The sequence below is a fragment of the Myotis yumanensis genome, unplaced genomic scaffold, assembly GCF_028538775.1.
Source record: "Myotis yumanensis isolate MYYU_CA2020_CCGP unplaced genomic scaffold, mMyoYum1.0.hap1 SCAF_2, whole genome shotgun sequence".
In the NCBI taxonomy this organism is placed as follows: Eukaryota; Metazoa; Chordata; class Mammalia; order Chiroptera; family Vespertilionidae; genus Myotis; species Myotis yumanensis.
The window spans coordinates 46,322,788-46,345,355 of NW_027223753.1; the positions used below are offsets into that span (position 1 = coordinate 46,322,788).

The 22,568-nt window shown below is 45.3% G+C and overlaps 1 protein-coding gene across 2 annotated transcripts in view; it reads left to right on the forward strand.

The window, feature by feature from the left end:
* The first annotated feature begins 15,621 nt into the window (after positions 1–15,621).
* The window catches only part of CACHD1 (cache domain containing 1), a 212,717-nt gene continuing 205,770 nt past the window's right edge, over positions 15,622–22,568 (forward strand). Inside the window, exon 1 of one of the 2 annotated variants that reach the window (XM_070405283.1) lies at positions 15,622–15,867. In XM_070405283.1, the coding sequence (XP_070261384.1) occupies positions 15,622–15,867 (246 nt within the window). The remainder of the gene's footprint in view (positions 15,868–22,568) is intronic. The other variant, XM_070405284.1, reaches the window with a different exon arrangement.

Sequence of the window (22,568 nt, forward strand, 5' to 3'; positions counted from 1 at the left end):
CAGAGAAGACACACATGTCTCACCTCCTCTTTTTACTCTTTTCTCCTAGCCACAAAGGTCCTACTTCTAAGGACTAGTTTTCTTTTCCTACTGTCGGTAGGGTGATGGTGATATATATGTTCCCTTTCCAGAGGCCAGAATGGCAAAAGAAAACTGGAAAACCAAGAATAGAAACCTACTGGGAGATATATTTTTAGAAAACAACGTATTTCTCCCCAAAGAACAGACTATATTAGAGGTTGCTTGTCCTCAGGAACCTTATGAGCTAATCTGAGAGGTTCGACAATATATAAAAAATATAGTAATGCAAAAGCTACTCCAGTGTTGCAGATGTTATAGTCTGTCCAGAGGTTGGCTCAGCTAGCTGGAGGGCAGCATCAGAAGCCCCCTTCCTAAACGCTGCTGTAATGGAGGACCAGAACAACAAGTAGGAAGTCAGTAGGTTAGCAAAAGAATTCTTAGAGAATTCTGGACAGCATTATATTATGTTTATTCTCCCAGAGTCGTACTGCCCTGAGCAAAAGGAATTTTGGACAGATTGTTATTTTGCATACTGATAAATGTGAACTAACTCTAGCCCACTGGAAAGTATTTTTTATTATTCACATCTTACTTTCAGCTGAAACATAACAAGTACAGGACACTTTCTTTAATAGTATTCCAGAAAGGAACTTGAGCCTGCAAGGGTCATTTAGGCTTTTCCCTATGAAGGAGTGTCCTTGTACAAAGCTATGTGCCTATGGTTTATATTTCAATCATTTTCCCTTGGCTATTTGTTAGTGTGGTGAATACAATTACAGATAAAATCCAGGCAATAGATTTCCTTACTTTAGTAATACATTAGTTTTTCTGTTAATCTTCATTCTTTTTTTTTTAAATATATATTTTATTGATTTTTTACAGAGAGGAAGGGAGAAGAATAGAGAGCCAGAAACATCGATGAGAGAGAAACACCTATCAGCTGCCTCCTGCACACCCCCCACTGGGGATGTGCCCGCAACCAAGGTACATGCCCTTGACCGGAATCGAACCCGGGACCCTTGAGTCTGCAGGCCGACGCTCTATCCACTGAGCCAAACCGGTCAGGGCCTTTTTTAAAATAAATTTTTATTGATTTCAGAGAGGGAGAGGGAGAGAGAGATAGAAACATCAATGATGACAGAGAATCATTGATTGGCTACCTCCTGAATGCCCCCATACTGGGGATCAAGCCCGCAACCTGGGCATGTGCCCTGACTGGGAATTGAACTGTGATTTCCTGGTGCAAAGGTTGATGTTCAACCACTGAGTCACACTGGCTGGGCCATCTTTATTCTTTTATGCAATAAATTAGGTTAATATAATGGTAAAAAGGAAAAGGCAAAAAACAAAGAAGATATGTATGTCTATATTTACATGCATAGTATAAATATCTCTCTATATAAAAGCCTCAGCAACCGTTCAACTGGTAGCTATGACGTGCACTGGCCACCAGGGGGCAGACGCTCAACACACAGGCATGGAAACATGGAACAGACTGATGAATATCAGAGGGAAAGGGGAGGGGGGTAGGCAGGAAGAGATTAACCAAAGATCTTATATGCATACTGAGGCCCCGTGCATGGATTCGTGCACCAGTGGGGTCCCTCGGCCTGGCCTGCGGGGATTGGGCCGAATCCATACACTGGGCCTCCGACATCCCCCAAGGGGTCCCAGATTGCAAGAGGGTGCAGAAGGCCAAGGGACCCCACCGGTGCACGGTGCATGAGGACCCCACGAATCTGTACACCAGGCCTCTAGTAATATATTATTCATGTCAGTGTATATTTACATGCAAACACATACTTATAATGTCTATATAAACTGTAGGTATGTAGTTAAGTGTGTGTATATGTATGAAATAATTATTAATTCCAATGAGTTAAATCTGAAAAGAAAGAAACGTTAGTTGAGCTGTCAGCTGTTAAAGTGTGTTATTTTTTGAGAGGCACCCTGTACACACACACACACACACACACACACACACACATATACACACACATTTAGGTAAATATAAAAGTACTAAGGTTTATATTGAAGGGTAAGCTGTATACCCACATTTGAGTCAAATGAAATATTTTATGCCTATGAACCTTTGCATATGTTGGTTCCTTCAGCCAGAAATGCTCCTCTAATCCCCTTTGCCTCCCAAACTTCTCCTTATTCTTCAAGAACCAGCTCAAGATCCACTCCTCCACTATGCTGCTATTGTGCTGGGTCTTACTAAAGAATTTCCTCCATGTATGCCTTCATTGTGTCATGTACCTGTCTCTCCTCCTAGACAATGAGCTCTTTAAGTGCAGGAACTGAGTCTCATTCATGTTTGCTCTGCCCCAGACCCTAGCCGTAAGGCACATACTAAGCACTCAATAAACATTTTATGAAGAAGTAAATGCAGTCCTTGAATAATAATTAAGAATTTGATGTGAAGGGATGGAAAGCACTTTGAGGAAGGCTGGAACCCTTTCCTAAGGCAGAGAGAAGTTACAGGGCATTGGCCTGCTTTGGGAAGGCACTTGGGGATGGAGACCACCTACTCTGATAACGTGGAGTTATGTCATGCAAATAGCTTTTGTGTCTTTGAGAATGCTTGTGATGAAATATGATTACTTTCTGAAAGTCAGAAAAGTCCAAACGAAGCTCAAGCTCTCTGAAAGTTTCATCATTTGTAAGGAGAGGGAAGTAGCGGGGGCCAGTAGTTCCTATCCGACAGGGGGAGGAGGCAATGAGACATTTTGCCCAAAGTGTTTGGATGATGTGTTCATGTGAGTGAGGGGTCAGGAAAATGGCAACTATTTCAAGTATTTAGAACAGAGGAAATGTAATGAGGGGGCTTCATTAAACGGGGGCTAGGAGAACTGGAAGCTGAAGTGGGAAGGTGAGGAAACCCAGAGATCAGCCAGAGCAGGAGGACACCATCCCTGCACTGCAGAGATTAAGGGAGAGGACAGTGTTACCAGAGACCAAGTGCTGAGATCGCCCAGCAGTAGATGAAACCCCACCCAGTGGGAACTCGCCTGACAGGAGCTACAGCTGGTCCTGGAAAAGGTGCCATCCAAGGCAAAGAGCCTGAGGAGAGATACCTGGGCTGCTGCTTCCTCTGCCCTCCTGTCTGCCGCCAGCTCTCCTGCCACCTAAACCCCTTTGTGATAAAAGGCAAAGCAGGAAAACAGAGAGAAATGGGTCTGAAAGCAACACTCAGTTCATTCGCACCATCAGTTACTATTAGTTTGGGTCATGAGGAAAAAATAATTCTAACTGTGGCCTAAGTAAGAGAAGCTCGTGTTTCTCTCCCACAAAGGCCCAAGGAGGTAATTTGGGGCTGGAGTGACATTTTGTAACATCAGAGACCCAGGTGTCTTCTATCTTGATACTCCTCTGTGTGTGGCTTGACCTCATGGTCCAGAGCAGAGGCTTTGTGTTTCAGGCCTCAGGATGGTAGGACGGACAAAGGAAAACAGAGAGAGGAGCACATAGACATTGTCTGACAGAACAATGTGTTCTGAACTGTGGGTCATGACTCACTTGTGAGTCATCAAACAATATAAAGAATAACTTTAAAAAAAAAAAAAGAATAGAACAGAAGATATCTGAGTGTTTACCATCTAGTAAAGGCAAGTATTTCTACATAAAACTGTTTCAGTATGCAAGTGTACACATGACATATATAGGTATACACACATATATAAGATCACATAATGTAACATAAAATGTATTTCTTTTATAGAATGCTGTCAAAGAGTTCAAAGCAATTAAAACTTTCTGGAAACTGTTCCACTTCTGTTTCACCCACTGTCTAGAACTTGGTTACGTGGCTATAGAGAATCGCAAGAAGGGTTGGGAATTGTCCCCTTTTCTACAGGCAGCCATTGGCCTGGCTAACATTAAAGGTTTTATTATTATATAAAAAAGAGAGAGCTTCAATAGTCAAGAACCACTCAGAGTCTCTACCACACACAGAGTCATTGTTATTATTGTCTGCTATTATTGTTACTATTGACTGTTATTATTGACTAAAAGAGCCATTTATTAAGAGTGTTACTCTTGGTCATTTAACCAAGTGATGACAAATTTGGTGCCTGGACCCATACAGTGTGTGTGTAAATCCTGCTTTGTCATTTAGTTTCCTTGTCTATAAAATGAGGGTAATAATAGTGTCTCCCTCCTCAGGTTTTTGGAAGGGCTGAATGAGGAGGAGAGTCAGCTGCTTAGCAGAGCGCGTGGTACTCACAGAGAGCTCAGGGATGTTGGGAGTACATGTCATCCCTGGAGCCTGGAGGCAGACAGAGGATGTGGGAGGGCTCCCTTAGGGTCCTACACTGCTTCCAGCCAGCATCCAACTCCCAGTTTGAAGCAGTTGCTAAAATTCATGGTAAATAAGCTCCAGTTCATAGCAGCAAACTGGACGTTGGCCAGAAATGGGATATCAGCCGGCAATGAGGAACAGTGGAGAACAGCAAGGCGACCAGGGACTCTTAAGGAAGAAAGTTGAAGGGGTGAACTAAAAGCAACTTCCAAGGTTCAAGTAGAGTTGGAGTAATAATCACAGTGCCTGGCACATAGCGGCCTGGATTATTTGTTGGATTAATGAATAAATGGCCAAAATAGAGAAGATGGGAGCAAAATACCTTTTTGACTATGACGGCAACTTACTTTTGGTCTCCTATTGCTGATTTTTACATGTAGGTTGAGTGCATATTCAAAAGGAAAAGAATTGTCACACTCTTATTAAAAATACATAACTGTTTCTTTCACCTTCTGCATATTATGATTACTCTTTTAACACTAATTAAACACCCACCATGTGCTAAATGGTAAGCAGAACACGTGAACAATAATATTTCTGCTCTTGTGGTGATGGGCAGAGAAACTTGGTAGAAAACTCAATAGGAAAGATGAAGGTAAATTTGATCTTTTAATATTAATCTTACTGGCAAAGTACTTTCAGGGAAAGTTGTGAAACCCTTGAATTGGGAATATGAAAAAGAGGTAAACCTTCCTCTTTGGGCAGAGGAGAAAACAGACGACTAGCCCAGGCTCCTTCTTCATCTCCAAGGAAAACCATGTCCCTAAACCAGAGGTCACTTTAGACACAACACGTGTCCCGCATGGCTAGTTAATGCATTTACATTACCTACCTGGTCCCTGGAAGCATTTAAATGTGATATTTCTACAAACACTTAATAGCCTCCAAATTAGTGAAAGGCTAAATAGGAAGTAAGTGGCAGACTCATGTTCACTAATTCAATAAATGTTTATTAAGTCCTACTATGTGCTGTTTGCTGCTAAGTAAGATATCAAAAGGAAAAAAACAAGTTTTTTTCCCCCTAAATGAAGTGACTGTCCTCTGAGAAGCCAGTCAAGAGCTAACAGTTGCAATGCACAGTGCTGAAAGGATGACTGGAAGGGGCTAAGGGGCAGCAGGAAGGGGCATTTACCTCTAGCTGGGGTAGAGGGCAGAGTGGTCAGGAAAGGTTTCCCAGCTAACGGTGATTCCACCTGAACCTTCAAGAATGAGATCATCTTATCCAGGTGGAAAGGTGACGAAAGATATTCCAAGCAGCTAATTCAAAAGAGGGAAGGCAGGGAAGGATAGAGCAATGAGGGATTGTGTCAGAGGTTCAGGTGGCTTGCTTTGCCTGTGATGCAGGTGCATGCTGGGAGGAGGGGAGTCAGGGAAGCAGAGAGATGTGTCGGGGTCCAGATCATGCAAGTCCAGGTGTGCTAAGAGTTTCCATTTCATCCTGAAACTTATATGTGGGATCATTGATCCATAAATGTTGCAGAAATAAAGTGATTTAACTGAGTTCAAAAGGAGAGACTTCAAGGATGGCTTTTTCATTTCACCCTTGACACCCTCATGTTGCACTTATGTGATCCCCCTCCCCTGAGGTCAGGCAGGAAGCAGGTCTGCCCAGTCAGTGCTGTGATATGAGAGCAACGACACCCAAAGTTAGGGAACACTAGAGTGACGAATGGCAGGTAAAATGAGAGGTCTCCTAATTTGTTTTTGAGACTTCCATTGCAAGTTTTTAGTACAACACTAGCAAGGGCTGCTTAGGCCTTTAAAAGTGTCGGGTGCGGGGGGGGGGGGGGGGGGGGGGGAGGATGATGGAAATACAAATAGGCATGTTTCTTTCTTTTCCCTCTTCCTGACCCCTGGGGCTATAGAGTGAAGTTACAATGCTCAGTACACATATCCACTGCAGTAGGAATTCTAGAATTCGCTAGCATTGTGGGGACCTCGGTACAAAAAGCACACTGATCTGAAAGTTTCTACCTTACTCATTCTTGCAATTGCTAGTTCAGTATCTGTCTTTGCCACCAAATTGTAAGCTCCTAAGGGTATGAAGTATGCTCGCCACAACTCTGCTCTCTAGTATATATCAAACTGCCTGATGTGAGTGAATGATAAAGGTTTTAAAAATCTGAATCTGGTTGGCCCCATTTACCACTAAGTTACTCATATACTAATTCAAGAGCAAGTCATCTGGATGACACTGATAACATAAAATCTATGCTTTCAAGATGGTTTGTGGTTATGTTGCTGTGTTTTTGGCTTTTATACAGACATGTGTTCATGGCTCCACTTTTCTGAGATTAGTTCCCTTCATTGTAAAATGGATTTGATAATAATACCTACACATTATTACGAAGCAGGAGAGCACTGTAAGTAAGAGTGAGGGCCTGGACTTAAATAATGGCACCATCACATACCACTGGTGAAACCTTGGGTAAAGAACTCAATCTCGCTAACCCTCAGTGTCCTAATCTGTAAGATGGGGATGAAATACTTCCAAAATAGAATCTTTGCAAAGATATAATAAAATGATCCATTTTAAACACTAGGCCTAGTGCCTGGGACCTAGTGAGAGCTCAATTATTGTGCCACATAGTTTTAGGGATTAAATGAGGTAATTTCATTCAAAACATAGAACATCACGCCTAGAACCTTATAAGCACACAGAAAGTGTTAGCTATTAATTTATTTCCATATATAGTCATCATTTCACTGTGCAAACAACTGTTCTTCTAATTCATTTGCTTTGTTCCATCGCTCCAATTGCAGTCTTGATCTGTGATTTACATCTCTTATTGTGATTGCATTTGTTGTTAATCCTCCCCCGAGGATATTTTCCCATTGATTTTTTTAGGGAGAGTGGAAAAGAGAGGGAAAGACAGAGAGAAACATCGATGTGAAAGAAACACATTGATTAGTTGCCTCCTGAGCCCAGGCCACCCTTGACTAGAATCAAACCTGGGACCCTTCGGTCTGCAGGCCAACACTTTGTCCACTGAGCCAAACTTGCTAGGGCATGATTGCATATTTTATATGTTTAATGTTGCATCCCTAACCAGAGTATAAACTCAAAGCAAGTAGCATGGTGCTTGCATATAAGTGCTCACCCTATCGTTATTTCGATTTGGTGAACTGATAATTCTATTATTCTTAGTTTTCAGAAAATTTTTAAATTTTTGGTAAGATGGAAAGAAAACTATACTGTTTATATTTAGTAAGGGTCACCAAGCCCACGCAAGGAAAGGGTCATCTGATTTCAGCATAAAGAAATGACTAACTTAAAGCCCATTCTTCCTCTTTGCTTTCTAAGACTCCCTAAGTTATGTTTAAGTTTTCACTATTATGTTTATAAAAATCGTGAGGGCTTTTGCTAAAACTCTGAGTATTTTTAATTTTTGTCATTTGTTTTGTTTTGTTTTAACTGAAAACTTCGACTTTTCCCTTAGAAATGTCCTTGGTAGAATTATTTAGAGACTTTAGAGATGCTCTTTAGTTCAGCTAATAAATCTGAGTAAAGAGTCCCTGACTTAAACCATCCTCCACACAACTAGTGCAATCTTTCTAATCTCCCCCTCCTTAACACCCTCCCTGCCCCCATCCCTCACAGGAGAAAAGTCCAAGTCCCCCTTTTTTTTTTACCAAAAGTTCTCATCAGTTGCGCCTTCCCACTTAATGCTATAGAAACTGTAAATTTCTAGCTCCTTTCTTCACTTTGTTTTGCTCTTTGTACATTTTTAAAAGCTTTTCTGACCAAAACCAGTTTGGCTCAGTGGATAGAGCGTCGGCCTTCGGACTGAATGGTCCCAGGTTCAATTCCAGTCAAGGGCATGTACCTAGGTTGTGGGCACATCCCCAGTAGGAGATGTGCAGGAGGAAGCTGATCGATGTTTCTCTCTCATCGATGTTTCTAACTCTCTATCTCTCTCACTTCCTCTCTGTAAAAAATCAATAAAATATATAAAAAATAAAAATAAAAAAATAAAAGCTTTTCTGTGGATAGAGCATCAGCCTGCAGACTGAAGGGTCCCGGGTTCTATTCCAGTCAAGGGCATGTACCTTGGTTGCGGGCACATCCCCATTGGGGAGTGTGCAGGAGGCAGCTGATCGATGTTTCTCTCTCATCGATGTTTCTAACTCTCTATCCCTCTCCTTTCCTCTCTGTAAAAAAAATCAATAAAATATATATATATATATATATTTTAAAAAAGCTTTGCTCTCCTGCAGGGATGCCATTGTGTGTGTGTGTGTGTGTGTGTGTTGATGACATTTCTCAGGTGGAGTTTTCTCTGCCCTCTCCCCTCATTAGATTAAGTGCCCCTTCTATTGTACCTGATGCATAACCTCCTCTGGAATGCTTCATATTATACTTATTAATTCGACAACTATTTCTTAAGTAGTTACTATACCAGGTACTATATCAAACAATGAGGATATGTTAGCAAAACACACAAAAGTCGTTGCCTCCATGGAACTTACAGTAAACAAAATAAGTGAGCAAATATATATGATGTTAGGTGGTACAAGCACAACAAAGAGGTAGGATAGAGGGAGTTCCTGGAGGGAGAGTTTTAGGGGGTTATAATCCTAAATGGAATGAGACCTCCCCTCATATTTGAGTCCAGACTAGAAAACGGTAATATGGGGAAGCAATTCTCCATTGGGTTTCTTGCATTTTTGCATGCCTTGTGAGCAAGGTATGAACTGTCCTATTGTTCTGCACCATTTTTTCACGGAGTTTATTTAGTGAACAAGTAGAGATTGTGTCTCTCTTTGGAGCAAAGGGAAAAATTACTCTGTGTCCAGCATACTAAAGCTATCTCCCTCTGGGACAAATGGCAGTTTTGTTTGCATTTTATTATAAATGAGACGTGGGTTATCTAAGCTTGGGGTTCCTATTCTTCAGTGCTACCTGATGTGAGCAGTGTCACCTGGCCCTCGTCGTGGTGCCTGTGGGAATTGGGGCTTGGGGAGTTGGCACAAATGATGAGGGCTACTGCTGTTGCTGTGAGTAATGAAGTCCTTTGTCTCTAACCCAGGAGGCTGTTTCTTCTGCCAGCGTCCCTGAGGCTGCGGTAGGCTGGCTTATTGGCTTGCAAATAAGGTAAAGTTTCTCAGACTTCATAGTTCTTGACAGTGATGTACATACATATATCTGGAAGAGGAGCATTCAAGATACAGGGAACAGCAAATGGAGAGGCCTGAAGCACTTGCTGTATGTGATATTATCTGTCTTAATATTTTCTGACTTCCCCAATTACTGTAAAGTTCTTAAGGATAACTCCTCTTATTCATCTGTGTATCCTTAGCACCCAGTAAAATTATTGGTACAGAGTAAATTCTCAATAGCTGTTTGTTGGCATGAACAGGAAAAAAAATAGTTGTTGCCTTGGAAATAAGAATGTTTCTTAGGCAGAGATTTATCGGTGCCAATTATTACTATTTCATTTCTTTCATTCAGCGAGAAGCACATGACAGAGTGGCAAAAGAATTGAGTTTGGAGCAAAATAGATCTGGGTTTCCATCCCAGCTCTGTGGCATATTAGCCTATAACCTTGAGCCTCAGTTTGCCTGTGCATGAAATTGTAATAATAATCTTGTCTTCTCTGTTTTGATGCTTAAGTGATAAAACGTAGGAAACATACTAAAAGTTCAAGAAATGATATGTTGTGCGCCATATATTGTACCTGACCCATGGTTGGGTGTTGGAAACATATCTCATACTGCTGTTCTATTTTTGCTAGCTCTCAATTTGAAGGGGAATGGGAAATCTGATGATTTTTAAAAGCAGGAAGAACATGAAAAACATGGAAGATCTTTGTTCTAAGATTTTGCTTGGACCAGAAGTCATTTCCATTTACTTAACAGTAAAGCACACTTGTTGAGACCTGAATTATTGTAGAAGTTAATGAGCGAGCACTAATTTCTGCCCTTGGAGTTCATGGTTCTATTCTCCTAAGCTCCCTTGAGTTCACAGTTTCAGTATAGTTTGCAGGCAGTATTGTTTTGAATGGGAGGCTTGCCAGCAGCATTAGGCTGAAAATCTGTTGTTAACTTGGCCCTGTTTCCACCTCAGAGCATGCAAAGGGGAATTGTGGTGGCTTGGAAACTCCATACCACATTTTTGGAAATCTGACTGAGAGTTCCTCACAGCAATTTGACATGGAGTTTCTCTGTGGTGAGAATCTTGCCCAAAAAGTACCATGAGGTGGTCTATCACTTAAGTGGATTTATACCTCCCTCCCAACCCGCCCCCCCCCCCGCCCCCCGCAAATATGGAAGAGCTGCCAATTTGATGAGGAATCTTGGTCTGTTCTTCTTTAGCAGTCACAGAATAAAATTGCTTGTGCTCCTCTTTGCACAGAATGAATGCTTCAAGGATCACCCTTTTCTCAGTTCTTTGATCTAACACTCTTTTGGGTTTCTACTCTGGTCTGGAATTGTGCTAGATTCTGTGGCAGTGAATAAAGCAGACAGAGTCCCCGACAGGTGATTCTGCCATAGGTGATTGTAGACCACACTTTGAGAAACATTAAGATGGAGAAAAAGGAATTACGAATGGACAAGAACAAGGCTGCATGTTAAGTGTTGGGCTTACGGAAAGGAAACAACTAGCGAACAGGTGTCCAGCTCAGTCACAAGCAAGAAGACCACGAGATAATTTTCATGGTGGTCTACTGTCTTCTAGGCACAGTTGGGACCCACTTAACCAGTCTTTTCATTATTTTGTAGTTTAAATAGTTACACAGTCTGTAGTGTCCTCGCTGTATAGAGCAAATGATTGAACTTAGTCCTGAGAGTTACATCGAGACAAGAGAGAAAAAAATGAGTCTGTTATTAATAGAACATGTGGACTGGAGTTGGAATGGGAAAATTAGCTCTGGTGACCTCTCACGGGTCACATGTTCTATGTACCGCACTTTCTCCAATCGGCTTTCTTAGCTTTATCTGTGATGTTTGCTCCCTCATAGTTCTGTGTGCAGAATCAGACCCACTATTTCCTGGGTGCTTCTATGTATATAACAGATGCTAGGATAAGTGCTTTATGTACCTTTTCACAAAAACTCTGGGTATTATTGTTTATATGGTACAGATGAAGAAACTGAGGGTAAGAAACGTTAAACTTTACAGAGATGATAGAGCTAATGAGTCTTGTCCTTGAGATGGAATCCAGGTTTTCTGATTCCAGTATCCATGCTCTTAATGGCTATATGCTTACCCACACACATATGACTATACCTACAACCATGAACATACACCAGGGAATGTGTAGTCCTCTATACACATCTCTGTGTGTATGTGCCTATATGCAGCTATATATTCCCTGCGATATGTATTGTGAGACTCATGGCCCCTATGACTCCTTCTTATGTCTTTTGGTTGCAATGACGACTTCTAACTGCCTTTTCCCCTTAGTGTTTCCTAAAGTAAAATTTTTGAGAATGAAAATTAGCTCCAACAGCTGATCTGTTGGCCATGCCTTGGGTGCTATAGATTGGCTTACTTTCATACCACATGCCCACCCTGGTCCAAGTTACCCCTCTGGGACACACTCAGCTAATACTGAGCAGAGGTTGATGGTGGGGCAATTTCACTTACGTGGGCTGGGGACATGAAGGCTGGCAGTTTGTTAGGCAACAATCTTTTATTGGTCTATCATGTACCAGTATATGTTATGTGTGTAAACATTTTTTTCTAGCACCAGACTCGTAGCTCAGAGCTTGCCATTTGAAGACCTGGGTTTCTACACTGGCGCCACCAACTAAAAGTTGCATTACTTTGGGCTAATGACTTTATTTCTCTGAAACTTTTCCCCACTCTCAACATAAATATCACATAGCCCTTTCTGGGTACTGAGAAACCATTGGGTGTAGGCACTGGCTGGAAATGCTAGAGCTCCCAGATGAATGAGTAACCATCTGGGGAGCTTGTTTGCAGTCTAACCTGGTTCATAAGACTCATCTGGGTGGTGGGGTCTGTGACATGCACACCTGGGACCTAGCCCAGCTCCAGAGATTCTGCTCTGGCAGACTTGAGATGAAGCACAGGATTTGCAGCGCAGTAGGTGCACCCTAAGGCTACCTGTGGTCAAGGAACTTAATGAGAAGGATTAGGGAGGAGAGAACAAGACTTTCAAATAATCACAATACTGCTGTTAACTGCTGCGGGACAATACTGCAGAGAGAGGAACCGAGAGCTTTGGAGCACCGGAGAAGGGGCAATAAATACCAGGGGGACAGAGCCAGAGAAGGCTTCCCAGAGGTGACTCCCCGCTCAGTAGGGACCTACCAGGTGAAGAGAAAGGGAGGGCATTCAGGGCCACCAGCAAAGGTCTTTTCTGGGGGCTGGTGAGGATTTGGGGGCAGAGTAGCTTCAATAAGGCCAGAAAGGCAGATAAGCCAGCACACAGAGAGCCTTGTTTATTGTAAGTTAATGTCTCTGAGACGGGGCATCAGAAACGTTTAGGTTAGTGAGAGACAGGTTCAGACTTCACTTTTAGGAAGGTGATTTTGGTTTCAGTGTGGAGAATAGAATGTTGGGGGTGAGATGGACTGCATGGAGGCCTGAGAGGAGACAGTGGTCACAACCACAGGTGAACTGTGATGAGGCGCTGAGGCCGGGCGAAGGGACACAGATGGAGAGCGGGGATGGATATGAGAGGCAGCAGGTCTTGTGTGTAGGGAGTGAAGCGCCAGGCTGGAAAAAGGATGACATCCACCTTCCCGTTTGCAGTCACATACAGATTTAGGTGGAGAGTAGGGAAAAAGAGGAATGAGTTTTAGTTCAGGTATATCTAGTAGAGAAGTCAGTAAATAGTTGGATTCATCGGTTCATTCCAGCTCCAAGGGGAGGCTGAGCTTTGTTTAGAAGTTTGCAAAAAGTCTGATGTCTTGGTGATAATTGAAGGCATGGGTGCACCAAGAGTTCTCAAAAATAACCCGAGGGTGAAAAAAAGGGACATAGAGTTAAAGTCCTTCGAAAACGGGTCCCCTCATAGTAATGGTATACAAAAATATTGTCAAAAAAGGAGAAGCCAAAGAAGGAGTTTCAGAAGGATAGCTTAGCAACGTGTGACAACTTTGGCGACAATGACCTTGAAGAATCCAATACAAAAAATTAATAGTGCTAGATGCCATTATTATTTTTGTTTTGTTTCTCTTCCACTTACCATCTGGCTAATCTTTTTTGCTTCATGGATAGATTCACTATCATGCGCAATGGCATGACAATAAAAAGCAGAAGTTACAGGATCATCTCTCTACCAAATGTCAATTCAACTCTGGGGACAGAAGGCGACATATAGATTTTTTTATCCTATTATTAATTCAAGAATCACTTTTACTGGTACAGCACCTACTTTGGGCTTGGTCCTGAACTAAGTGTGGATGGTGGAGCGACGGATTGGTGCCTGCCCCAAGCAGGCTTATCTTAGTTCTGATATGTGTGAATTGTGTAAAGCAAACATGGCAGATATAAAGTGATCTTGTGCAAGAGTCTGCTTTGACTCTCTCAAGGGGGCACAGAGTGGAGAGTGCCACAAAATGAAAACAGAATCTATAGCACAGGCAGCACTGATTTGGGAATTCAGATGACAGACACAATCAACCAGGTACAGTGGACCAGGGAAGGCTCGCAGGAGGTGTGTTTGTAAGACAATCTAGTCAAAGAAGTAAAGCAGAAGGTTTTGCTGTAAAGAGAAGAGCGCACGACCTCCAGGTTCTAGTCCTGCTACCACCGGTCTAGGTCGCCCTGATCTTCCTGGTCATGGCTCTGTGTTCTAGGAACCTACAAGTAGTAATCTCACAACGTCTGGAAGGAAGAATGGCAGCTTTAATAACCCCCAGAGAGGCTCAGCCAGGCCTGGGGTGCGGAGGGGGCGGGGGGACGACGGGAACAGGAAGGTTAACCTTTCTTGCCTCTCATGCTCCAGAGAAATAGATGTGTGGGGGCAAGCTCCGGTTCAGGTTCAGCAGTGCTGTTGGTGTTTATTTTGTTTTGTTTTTGCTTTTGATGGGATCAGATGGTTCATTTTCAAAGAGAGGCTGAAAGAACGATGTCATCTGTAAGAGCCAGAGCCTCGGAGTCAGACTTGTGCTTCACTTCTGGCCCTGCCTCTTTTCCCCTGGGTCATCTTCTGGCAATTGATCCCACCTCTCTAAGCCTCAGTCTTTGTTACGTAAAAATTTGGGATAAAGACATGTACCTCATAGGGATGTGGTGGGGATTAAAGGATAATCTTACAAACCCCAGAGCACATTGCAGGGCACAAAGTAGCTGATTTAAAAAAAAAAAGAAATCTGTTGGTGCAACCAGTGCTAGCTATTGTTATTAACATCGAAGAAAAGCAGAGGACGCATACGCGGCAGTCCCCCCCTTCCCAAAGCTCTGCCGGGCAGAAGGCCAGGGTCCTGGAACTTAAAGGGATTTGGGGATGGGGGGACCTTGAACGGGTGGGATCCTGGAGTCCCTCGCTTTGGCAGAGGCGGGGAAAGCTGGGGTGGGTCGCAGTGCCAGGCAACCGGAGGGTCCAAGTGACCCAGCCCTGGCAGGGCTGGTACCCGGGAAGAGAGCCTTTTCTCCTGCCTCTGGCGTCTCCGGGGGCCAGCTCTGGGGCGGGAGTGAGGGAAAGAGAGGAGGGGCGACTGGGGGAATTTCCCCGCCTCTCTTGCTCCTTCCATAAATCACCGCAGTCTCGGTGGCGGCAGAGCCGGGAAGTGCGCGGAGCCGGAGCGCAGCGTGGTGGCACCAGACACCTCCCTTTTCCCCACCGCTTTCTTTCTTTCTGTTCTTTTTTTTTTCTCTCTCTCAAACCTCCCCCTCTCCCTTCTCGTTCGGGTGGCTGCCCTGGCCCAGCAGCCCGATTGCCGCTCCGCCTCCGCTGGGTGCTGCCGGCCGCCCTCGCCGCCGCCGCCTCCCGGCGCCCGGACTCCGGGAAGCGAAAGCTCGGCGGCTCCCGGCTTGCGCCCCGGCTGTCAGCCCCGCGGCTGCACGGCCCGCACCCCCGGAGGCAGGCGCCGCCGCTCTTCCCGACGCCACAGCGTCGCGGGGGCTGCTTGAGTGTCCCGGGGACCCGCTGGGGGCCGCTTCCTCTCCCGCCCGCCGCTGGAGCTGGCGATGGTGGCCGCCCGCGCTCCCGCGCTGTAGCCGGGCGCCCCCTAAGTTTGGAAGCCGCCGCGGCGCGCGCAGAGGCGTCTGGACCCGGGGAAGAAAGTTTTGCGGGGTGCGCCGAGCGGGCCCTGGGCGCACCTCCGGTGGCTCTCTCCCTGCTTCCCGGAGCCCTGCGGCGGGGAGTCGGGGGAGGCAGCATGGCCCGCGAGCCGGAGGAAGAGGAGCGGGCGGGGGCGGCCGCCCCGGCCCGCGGCTGCCGGGGCTTGCCCGGCCGGGCCGGGGCGGGAGCGCTGCGGCCGTCCCTCTGGCTGTTCTGCCTGGTGGCGTGCTGGCTGCTGGGCACGGTGGCCCACGCCGACTTCTCCATCCTGGACGAGGCGCAAGTGCTGGCGAGCCAGATGCGGAGGCTAGCGGCAGAGGAGCTGGGGGTCGTCACCATGCAGGTAAGGGGCCCCCATGGCGCCCCCAAACTTGCCAGGCATTCTGCCTCTCCTGCGCAGAGCCCCTTCCCCAGTGCAGGTCCCCTTGACCGTGCACCGACCTCTCTGGCACGCACAGCCCCCTCCCCCTTCCCCTTCCCCTTCTCCCGGCTACCTCTGTTCTCTGCACAGGGTCCCCCACGCCCATATGCACACCCACTCTTCCTTGCACTCAGGTACTCCTCCCCTTTTCCTCTGCAGAAGCCCTTGCTCTTTGCACGGGACCCCCTTTCCCTCCCTCCCACCCAGTTCTTTTATCTCCGCAAGGATTCTCCGGTTCCCTCCCACCTTCTTCCCTAATGTGCACGATTCTCCTTCTTAGTCTGGTTTTTACCCCGTCGCCCCTGCAAACTTCCCTTCCCTCTTTGTGTACCCACCCGGGGGCAGCCGGCCCCGCCTGGCTCGGATGATTTTCCGAGGCCCCCAGCCTACCCCTGGACCACCTCCTCGTGTCCACCCCTACCGCGCGCATTCAGGGGCGCCGGGAGGGGAGGCACCCGGCTGCTCCCGGTCCACCTGGGTCCCTTCGGAGAGAGGCTCTGAGCGGACTCCGAGCTCCCCGTCCCTGCCGGGTGCCCTGGGGGAGGGGCTGGCTTGGTAGATTCCTGGTGGATTCCCGACTCTTGTCCTGTGGGGGAGACTTTTGTTGTTATTGCTATTGTCCGTTGCGTGCTGTCCGCTGTACGATCTTTGTTTTGTTTTGTACCTGCCTTTTGGGGGTGGGGAGTGGGAACACAGTGAATGAGGTTCCTATGTTTCCCGTTTGTTTACAGCGCGGTTCCTCCCCAGGAGGGGGAGGGAGCTTCCAAAAGAAAGCGCGGGTCTAATAGGGAATCCTGACGATGTTACTAATAACCAGCAACACAGCACTTAGTAAACATTGCTGCACAGCCACCACCTGGAGAGTCTGTCCCGCCGTTATTCTAACCTGCCACTTGGCTGGTAAGGCCCCTTCGATGAGGAGAGGTTGAGATGACATGGGGGTCTGAAACCTTCGCTGTAATTTCTTCAGGAAAACAACCTCTTATGCCTTCTAACAGCAACAATGGTGATGCATGTGGTCTTCGAAAGAACGAAGTTTCCAGGAATGTGTTCTTTGAACAGGTTTCAGAGTTCGATTTTACTGTGACCACCAGTCCACCTCCCACCAGGAGGGAGAGGTGTTTTGAGTCACTTAGGTGGGGTTTTGTGTCGCTTTGGTAGGACTCAGGTTTCTGACACCCCCCCCCCTTTTTTTTTTTTTAAAAACCCTCTTCCCTGCGACCTCCTCAGTCTCCTCCCAGGATGATGCAGTTTTCCTAAAGCAAATTCTGCAGACCTTTTACACTAAAGTGGAAGACAATTAGGATTACTATTATTTTTTAACAGTAAGGTGAGGTTGAAGAGTGGTTGGTTTGCTTGAACGAGAATTCTGTACAGTCTTTCTTCTAGATAGCAGCCCTGAAGTGCAATAGAGTCGGGTTCTTCATTTGCATAGTAACAGACAACCTTTTTAAGTTACCCCACTTAACTGTCCTTTTCTATGCAGAACTTTCAGGTTCAGATCTAGTTGTAATTTTCTTCCATAGACATTTTGTGATCTCTGATGGTTGTTGACAGAGTTCTTAGGAGTGAAGCCGCTGTGAGAGGAAATAGAACTAAAATGTTAGGAAGAACACTGGTGAATGTTTCAATTTAGAGCACAAACAATTGCATTTTTGCATGGAGGCACCTCTTTTAATAAAGGACATTTCCTAGGTTGCTGTGTTGGACTGTGCTTGTAAGATCAGTAGGCATTTGTCACCTTCAGCCCGTAACTGGGGCTGGACAAGGGAACCCTAGGATTTTTTTTTACCTCCTTCCCCATATAAGCGAAGGGCTTGCTTTCTCTAAGATGCTGACAGCAGTTTTACTGTTTCTCACCCGATCCTTGACAAAAGGTGAAATCGGATCCTAACACATTGTCATTTAGGTAGGGATCCAAAGCAAATGTAGTTTTAAAAGGCTTCTCTGTTGAAAAGGAGACACTTTAGAAAAAAGCCCCGATCAGTGGGGGGTTTGTGCCCAAATGGCCCTTTATCTCCTCCCAACTGGCCTCTTTCTAACACCTTTGCAACCTCATTGTGGAAACTGGCCTCCTGGGGACAGGGTTTTGTCTGGCAAAATGTGAAGTGGCTTCTCTCCTTTTTTGAAAGGAGAAGCACATACTGTATTTAATATTTAAATTCCTCTTCTTAGCTGTACCTTGATCTGCCACTTGCCTCTATCTGAGAGGATTGGGGAGAGTCTCTTTTTAATTTTGTTAGACTGCCAGCTTTTTGGGGGGGGGGGGGAGGTAGGGGGTACTTGTAAAATAAAATCTAAGGCAGGTTAGGTTTTTGACCCATAGAACAAAGATTGTGAGCTTCACATGTCCCTCTGTAATCCTCTGGAATTTGTTCCCTGGGACTGAAATTTTGTGGGGTTAGTGACCTAAAGTGCAGATTATATAGCCCTCCCTGTGGAATGCTGAATTTTATAGCTGCAGAGCTAATCTGTTGTTCGAGGTAGGAAGCCTCATGTGGACATTAAGGTGAGCTGGGCAGACTTCCCTGTGAGGGGGCTGGGGAAAGCTTGTGTCTCTTTGTAGGAAAGAAAAATATGCCCTCCCGTGATGAAGGGATTGACTCCTTTCATTTGACCTTGGCATTTCCAGCTCAGTGCAGGCCTTTCTGGACAGCATCTTACTTGATGAGAAACGTCAAAGTATATATGTAAAAAGCCTACGTTCAGACTTTTAAATTGCTCCTGTTGAGGCTGAAATTCTCCAAAGACTTTTTTTTTTTTTAGTTTTGAGAAATGGCAAAGTTAGTCCTGAAACGGGGCCTGCTTGCACATTTCGAATGGCAGCACATACATTGCTCACAGGAGGTTGCAAGGGGTAATTTTACAAAAACAAAAACCAGGCTTTCTTTCAGCGCTGTAGTTTCCCATGACAAGTTCTTACGCTTGCTGGTAGAGAAGACAGTTTGAAAAGCGGTCCACCTTAAAAGATTTTCTTGCAAAGGTTTTTTTCCTGGAGGCTGCCTGTTCTTGTTTTGTTGTTGTTGTTCCTTTTTAGTAATGGTGAAAAATTTTAAAAGTCTTGAAATGATTTGCACCACCTAATTTTGCCAGTGCCCTGGGAAAGCTATCACTGAATACTGACCCCCCGGCAGCAGGCATCGCACATCATGGGTAAAATTCAAAAACCTAATCATCGTTTGCTCAGGGGTCTGGGTGAGTAAAACCATCTTCGTTGCGATCTGGGGAGCAGAGAGTGGCTGTGTCCAGGGAGACTTGCTTCTGCTCCTTATTCACTCATGCAACAAGTTTTTATCAAGCAGCATCGTGGAGGGGAAAGAACTCTACCTTGGGTTCCAGCGTCGCTCCTTGCAAGTGAGATGATCTTCACTTGCAAATTTGGGAATGGTGATTCTTCCCAGAGATTTGCTCTGTGGACCTAGTGGGAAGAGTGCATGTGAAGGCACCTGTTCATGGGAGGCTGGGCTGGGAACTGTTGGTGGGTGTGGTTGTTCTTAAATGGAGAAATATTCATTGAAAGCTTACTGCGCACAGAGCACTATGCTAGGTGTTTAGCAGATTTACAAGGAGGTATTCCAGCACAGCCCCGCACATTTATAATCTGGAGGAGGAGGTAAGATTGCACAGGTAAAACAGTTCAGCAACAATGCCTGCTTGTTAGGAGGCATGTCTGGCTCTGGGAGCCATTTCACCAGGCACTTATAAGGCCCATTTAACATTATATGACAATACAGGCTTCCTAACAGCGAGGGCCTGGCACACGGCCAGTGTGCCCGCCTTGATGTTAGCTCTAACACAGCTCCGCTGGGCTGGGCAGGGTCACTGTGAACTTGGCAGGCACACCAGCAGGTTGGTCAGACAGCTGCTGTATGTGGCCTGGAAGGGGATGGTGGTGGGGGTGGTGGGAGGTCCCTCTAGTAGAGGCAGAAGAAATACCAGAAGCACAAACTGGAGCTTCCACTCCAGATGCAGAAAGAGCAGCAGCCGGGACAGATGTGATTTCAGAAACTGAAGGTCTCAACTTGGGTGTGGTGTTCGCTGAAAACACAAGAGCACTGTACATAGTGGCTGCAGCTGAAAGTGAAAAGGTGGCCTCCTTTGTATGCAGTTGAACAGCATTTCTTAAGTGCATTGTTCATTTCTGTAACAAATGTTCAGCAAACTTTGGGGGCGGGGGGGCTTCTGCTCTATGAGGGACCTTGGGTTAGACAAAGCTGGGAGAAGTAAGGTGAATAAGGCCTGGTCCGTGCCCTTAGCTCTCAACTGATGATGGAGACATACAAAAGCAGGTGTTATGATACCGGAGGTTAGTGAGAGGCAGAGAGGTTTTAGAATGCAGTGGGTTAGAGCCATGGTGGAGAGAGGAACAGGGCATTATGGGAGTACAGAAGAGGGCTGCCCAAGCCCATCTGGTGAGGTCACAGAAGGTGGCTATTCCTCTCTCGGTCTTTCAGTGAACTGTCTGCATACACAGGCCAATCCTGAAAGCAGCAGCAGCTTCAGTCATGAAGGGTATCCAAATCAGTAGTTCATCAGGCATTTCTAATCCCCTTTGATGGCACTGGACAAGGTAGTTGGCATATCTTTAAATGCCTGAATAGGGGGCGGCTGTGACTCTTGTATGTCTTCATGTGATCCCATGTCTTGTTTCTTTGGCCATCACCCCTGGAGCTTCTGTGGTTACTGGACATAAACATCTTGATGCCTTTCCTGTAACCGCATGCTGATAGACAGTGATGTTAGGTAAGGTTTGTATTTTCCCTAAAATAATGTCCATTATACTAGGAATGTCATGTTTTAGGTGCTTTGCATGTTTACTTAGGCAATATAGAATGTTTTAGGGGTGAGAAATCACCTGTATTTGCAAATAATATGGTTTGATTCTGTCTATGCCTTGTGTACAGTATAAGCCCTAGTGGAAAACCTGCTGACTTGTTCTCTTCTGAAATTGAATATTTGGAGTAGAAGAAAGTTGATGATTGATGGATGACTGAGTTGAACTTGGTAAGCATGAGCCCAAGGAAAAGCATGTTGAATGACTTCTGACGGAATATCCCAGTTGTGCTAGGACTTCCTTCCCTTCCTCTCCACTAATACCTGTCTTATAGCTGGCATCCTTGCCTGTGCTTATGCTTTTCGTGCCAATCATACTGGAGTCTGGAGGGGTGCGGGGGAGGGGAAGGAGATGGCTTCGCACTTTATAACTTGGTGCTATTTCTGGTTGCTGCTTGAGGAGTTCCTTCCTTGAGCTTAAAGTGGATGAGCAGACAGGAACCTTGCAGAACTCTGGAATTTCGGGATTATGTGCCGTGGGGTTTACTTTGCATCTGTTTGGACCTGGTGTAAAAACGTGTTGAAATCCAAAATATTGAAGGGGCAACAGTTTAAAAAATAAATCCTTGTTTTTCCATTACAGTTGACATTCAGGGACAACAGCTTTGAGTCGGTTCATTTTTAACTGCGTAATTTCCAGCACGTTACTAAATTGCCCTGAACTTTAGCAGTGTCTTCATGCTTCATTTGGTTAATGGAGAGAAATATATTTAAAAAGTGTCTGGCACAAGGTCTAACATAGGAACAGTCAGTAAGCAGACATTCATATGGGACGGTCTGTGTAGTGCCAGGGCACAGAACCTGGAAGGCAACAAACAGGTAGCCCCCAGGCCTGAATGAAACTGAAATCTAGTCATTAGATCCCAAATATTTCAACGGGGTCAGCCCTCTGTCCCAGGGGTTAGCAAAGTGTGGCGCACAGACCTCAGGGATGTGGTGCAAAACCATCCCTTGGGATTTGTGAAGAAAATATTAGGCCTGTTAATCATAGTTATTTATTTACTTTTAAAGTTTTGTATGTCCAAGATTTGAAAAACAATACACCAAAGTAAAGAGAATAGCATTAAAATTCCCCTCTATCTTATCCAGCTTCAACCGTTATTAACTTGTGGTCAGGTTGGTTTCATCTCTGCCAACCCCCATTCTTTCCCTCTCCCCTGATTATTTTGAAGTACATTCCAGATAGCACATCATTTCATCCATAAAATTTTTTATTGCCTCCTTCTTTAGTTTACATATTTCTAAATGTTTTACAATATACATAATATTGGTATATCAGCATGAAGAATTTGTAGTCCACAAATAAATACAAATATTTTGGAGGGCGCATCCTTACAGTTTTTTTGTGATGATATGTCTAGCCCTTTATAGACAGCTAGTGTTTTTGCCCGGCAACCTCTTCAGCCTTCCAGATGTAATGCCCAACCTTCTTTCGGGGAGCTCCTCTGGGATCCTTTCTTCCTCCCTCATATATGCCATCCGGCCTTGGTTTTCAGGCTGGGCTTCCCCACAGGGCTGTGAGGTTCCATGTTTTCTTAGTGCCATGCAGTGTGAACCATGGCTTCTTACTCCTGTTCCCTCCCCCTCCCAGAGGAGGGAGGAGTGAAAAGGGACAAGGCAAGGTAAGCTGTAGGTGGGGAGAGGGGAGGGTTGACAAGGAAAAGCTGGACTAGATACATATGTGTCTAATAAGCAGTCAGTCAGCAAATATTCACTGGGCCCCTCATTTTGCAGAATTGGGGGCTGGGAGAGGGCAGGAGACGTATAGGACATCCACCTCTACTCTGAGA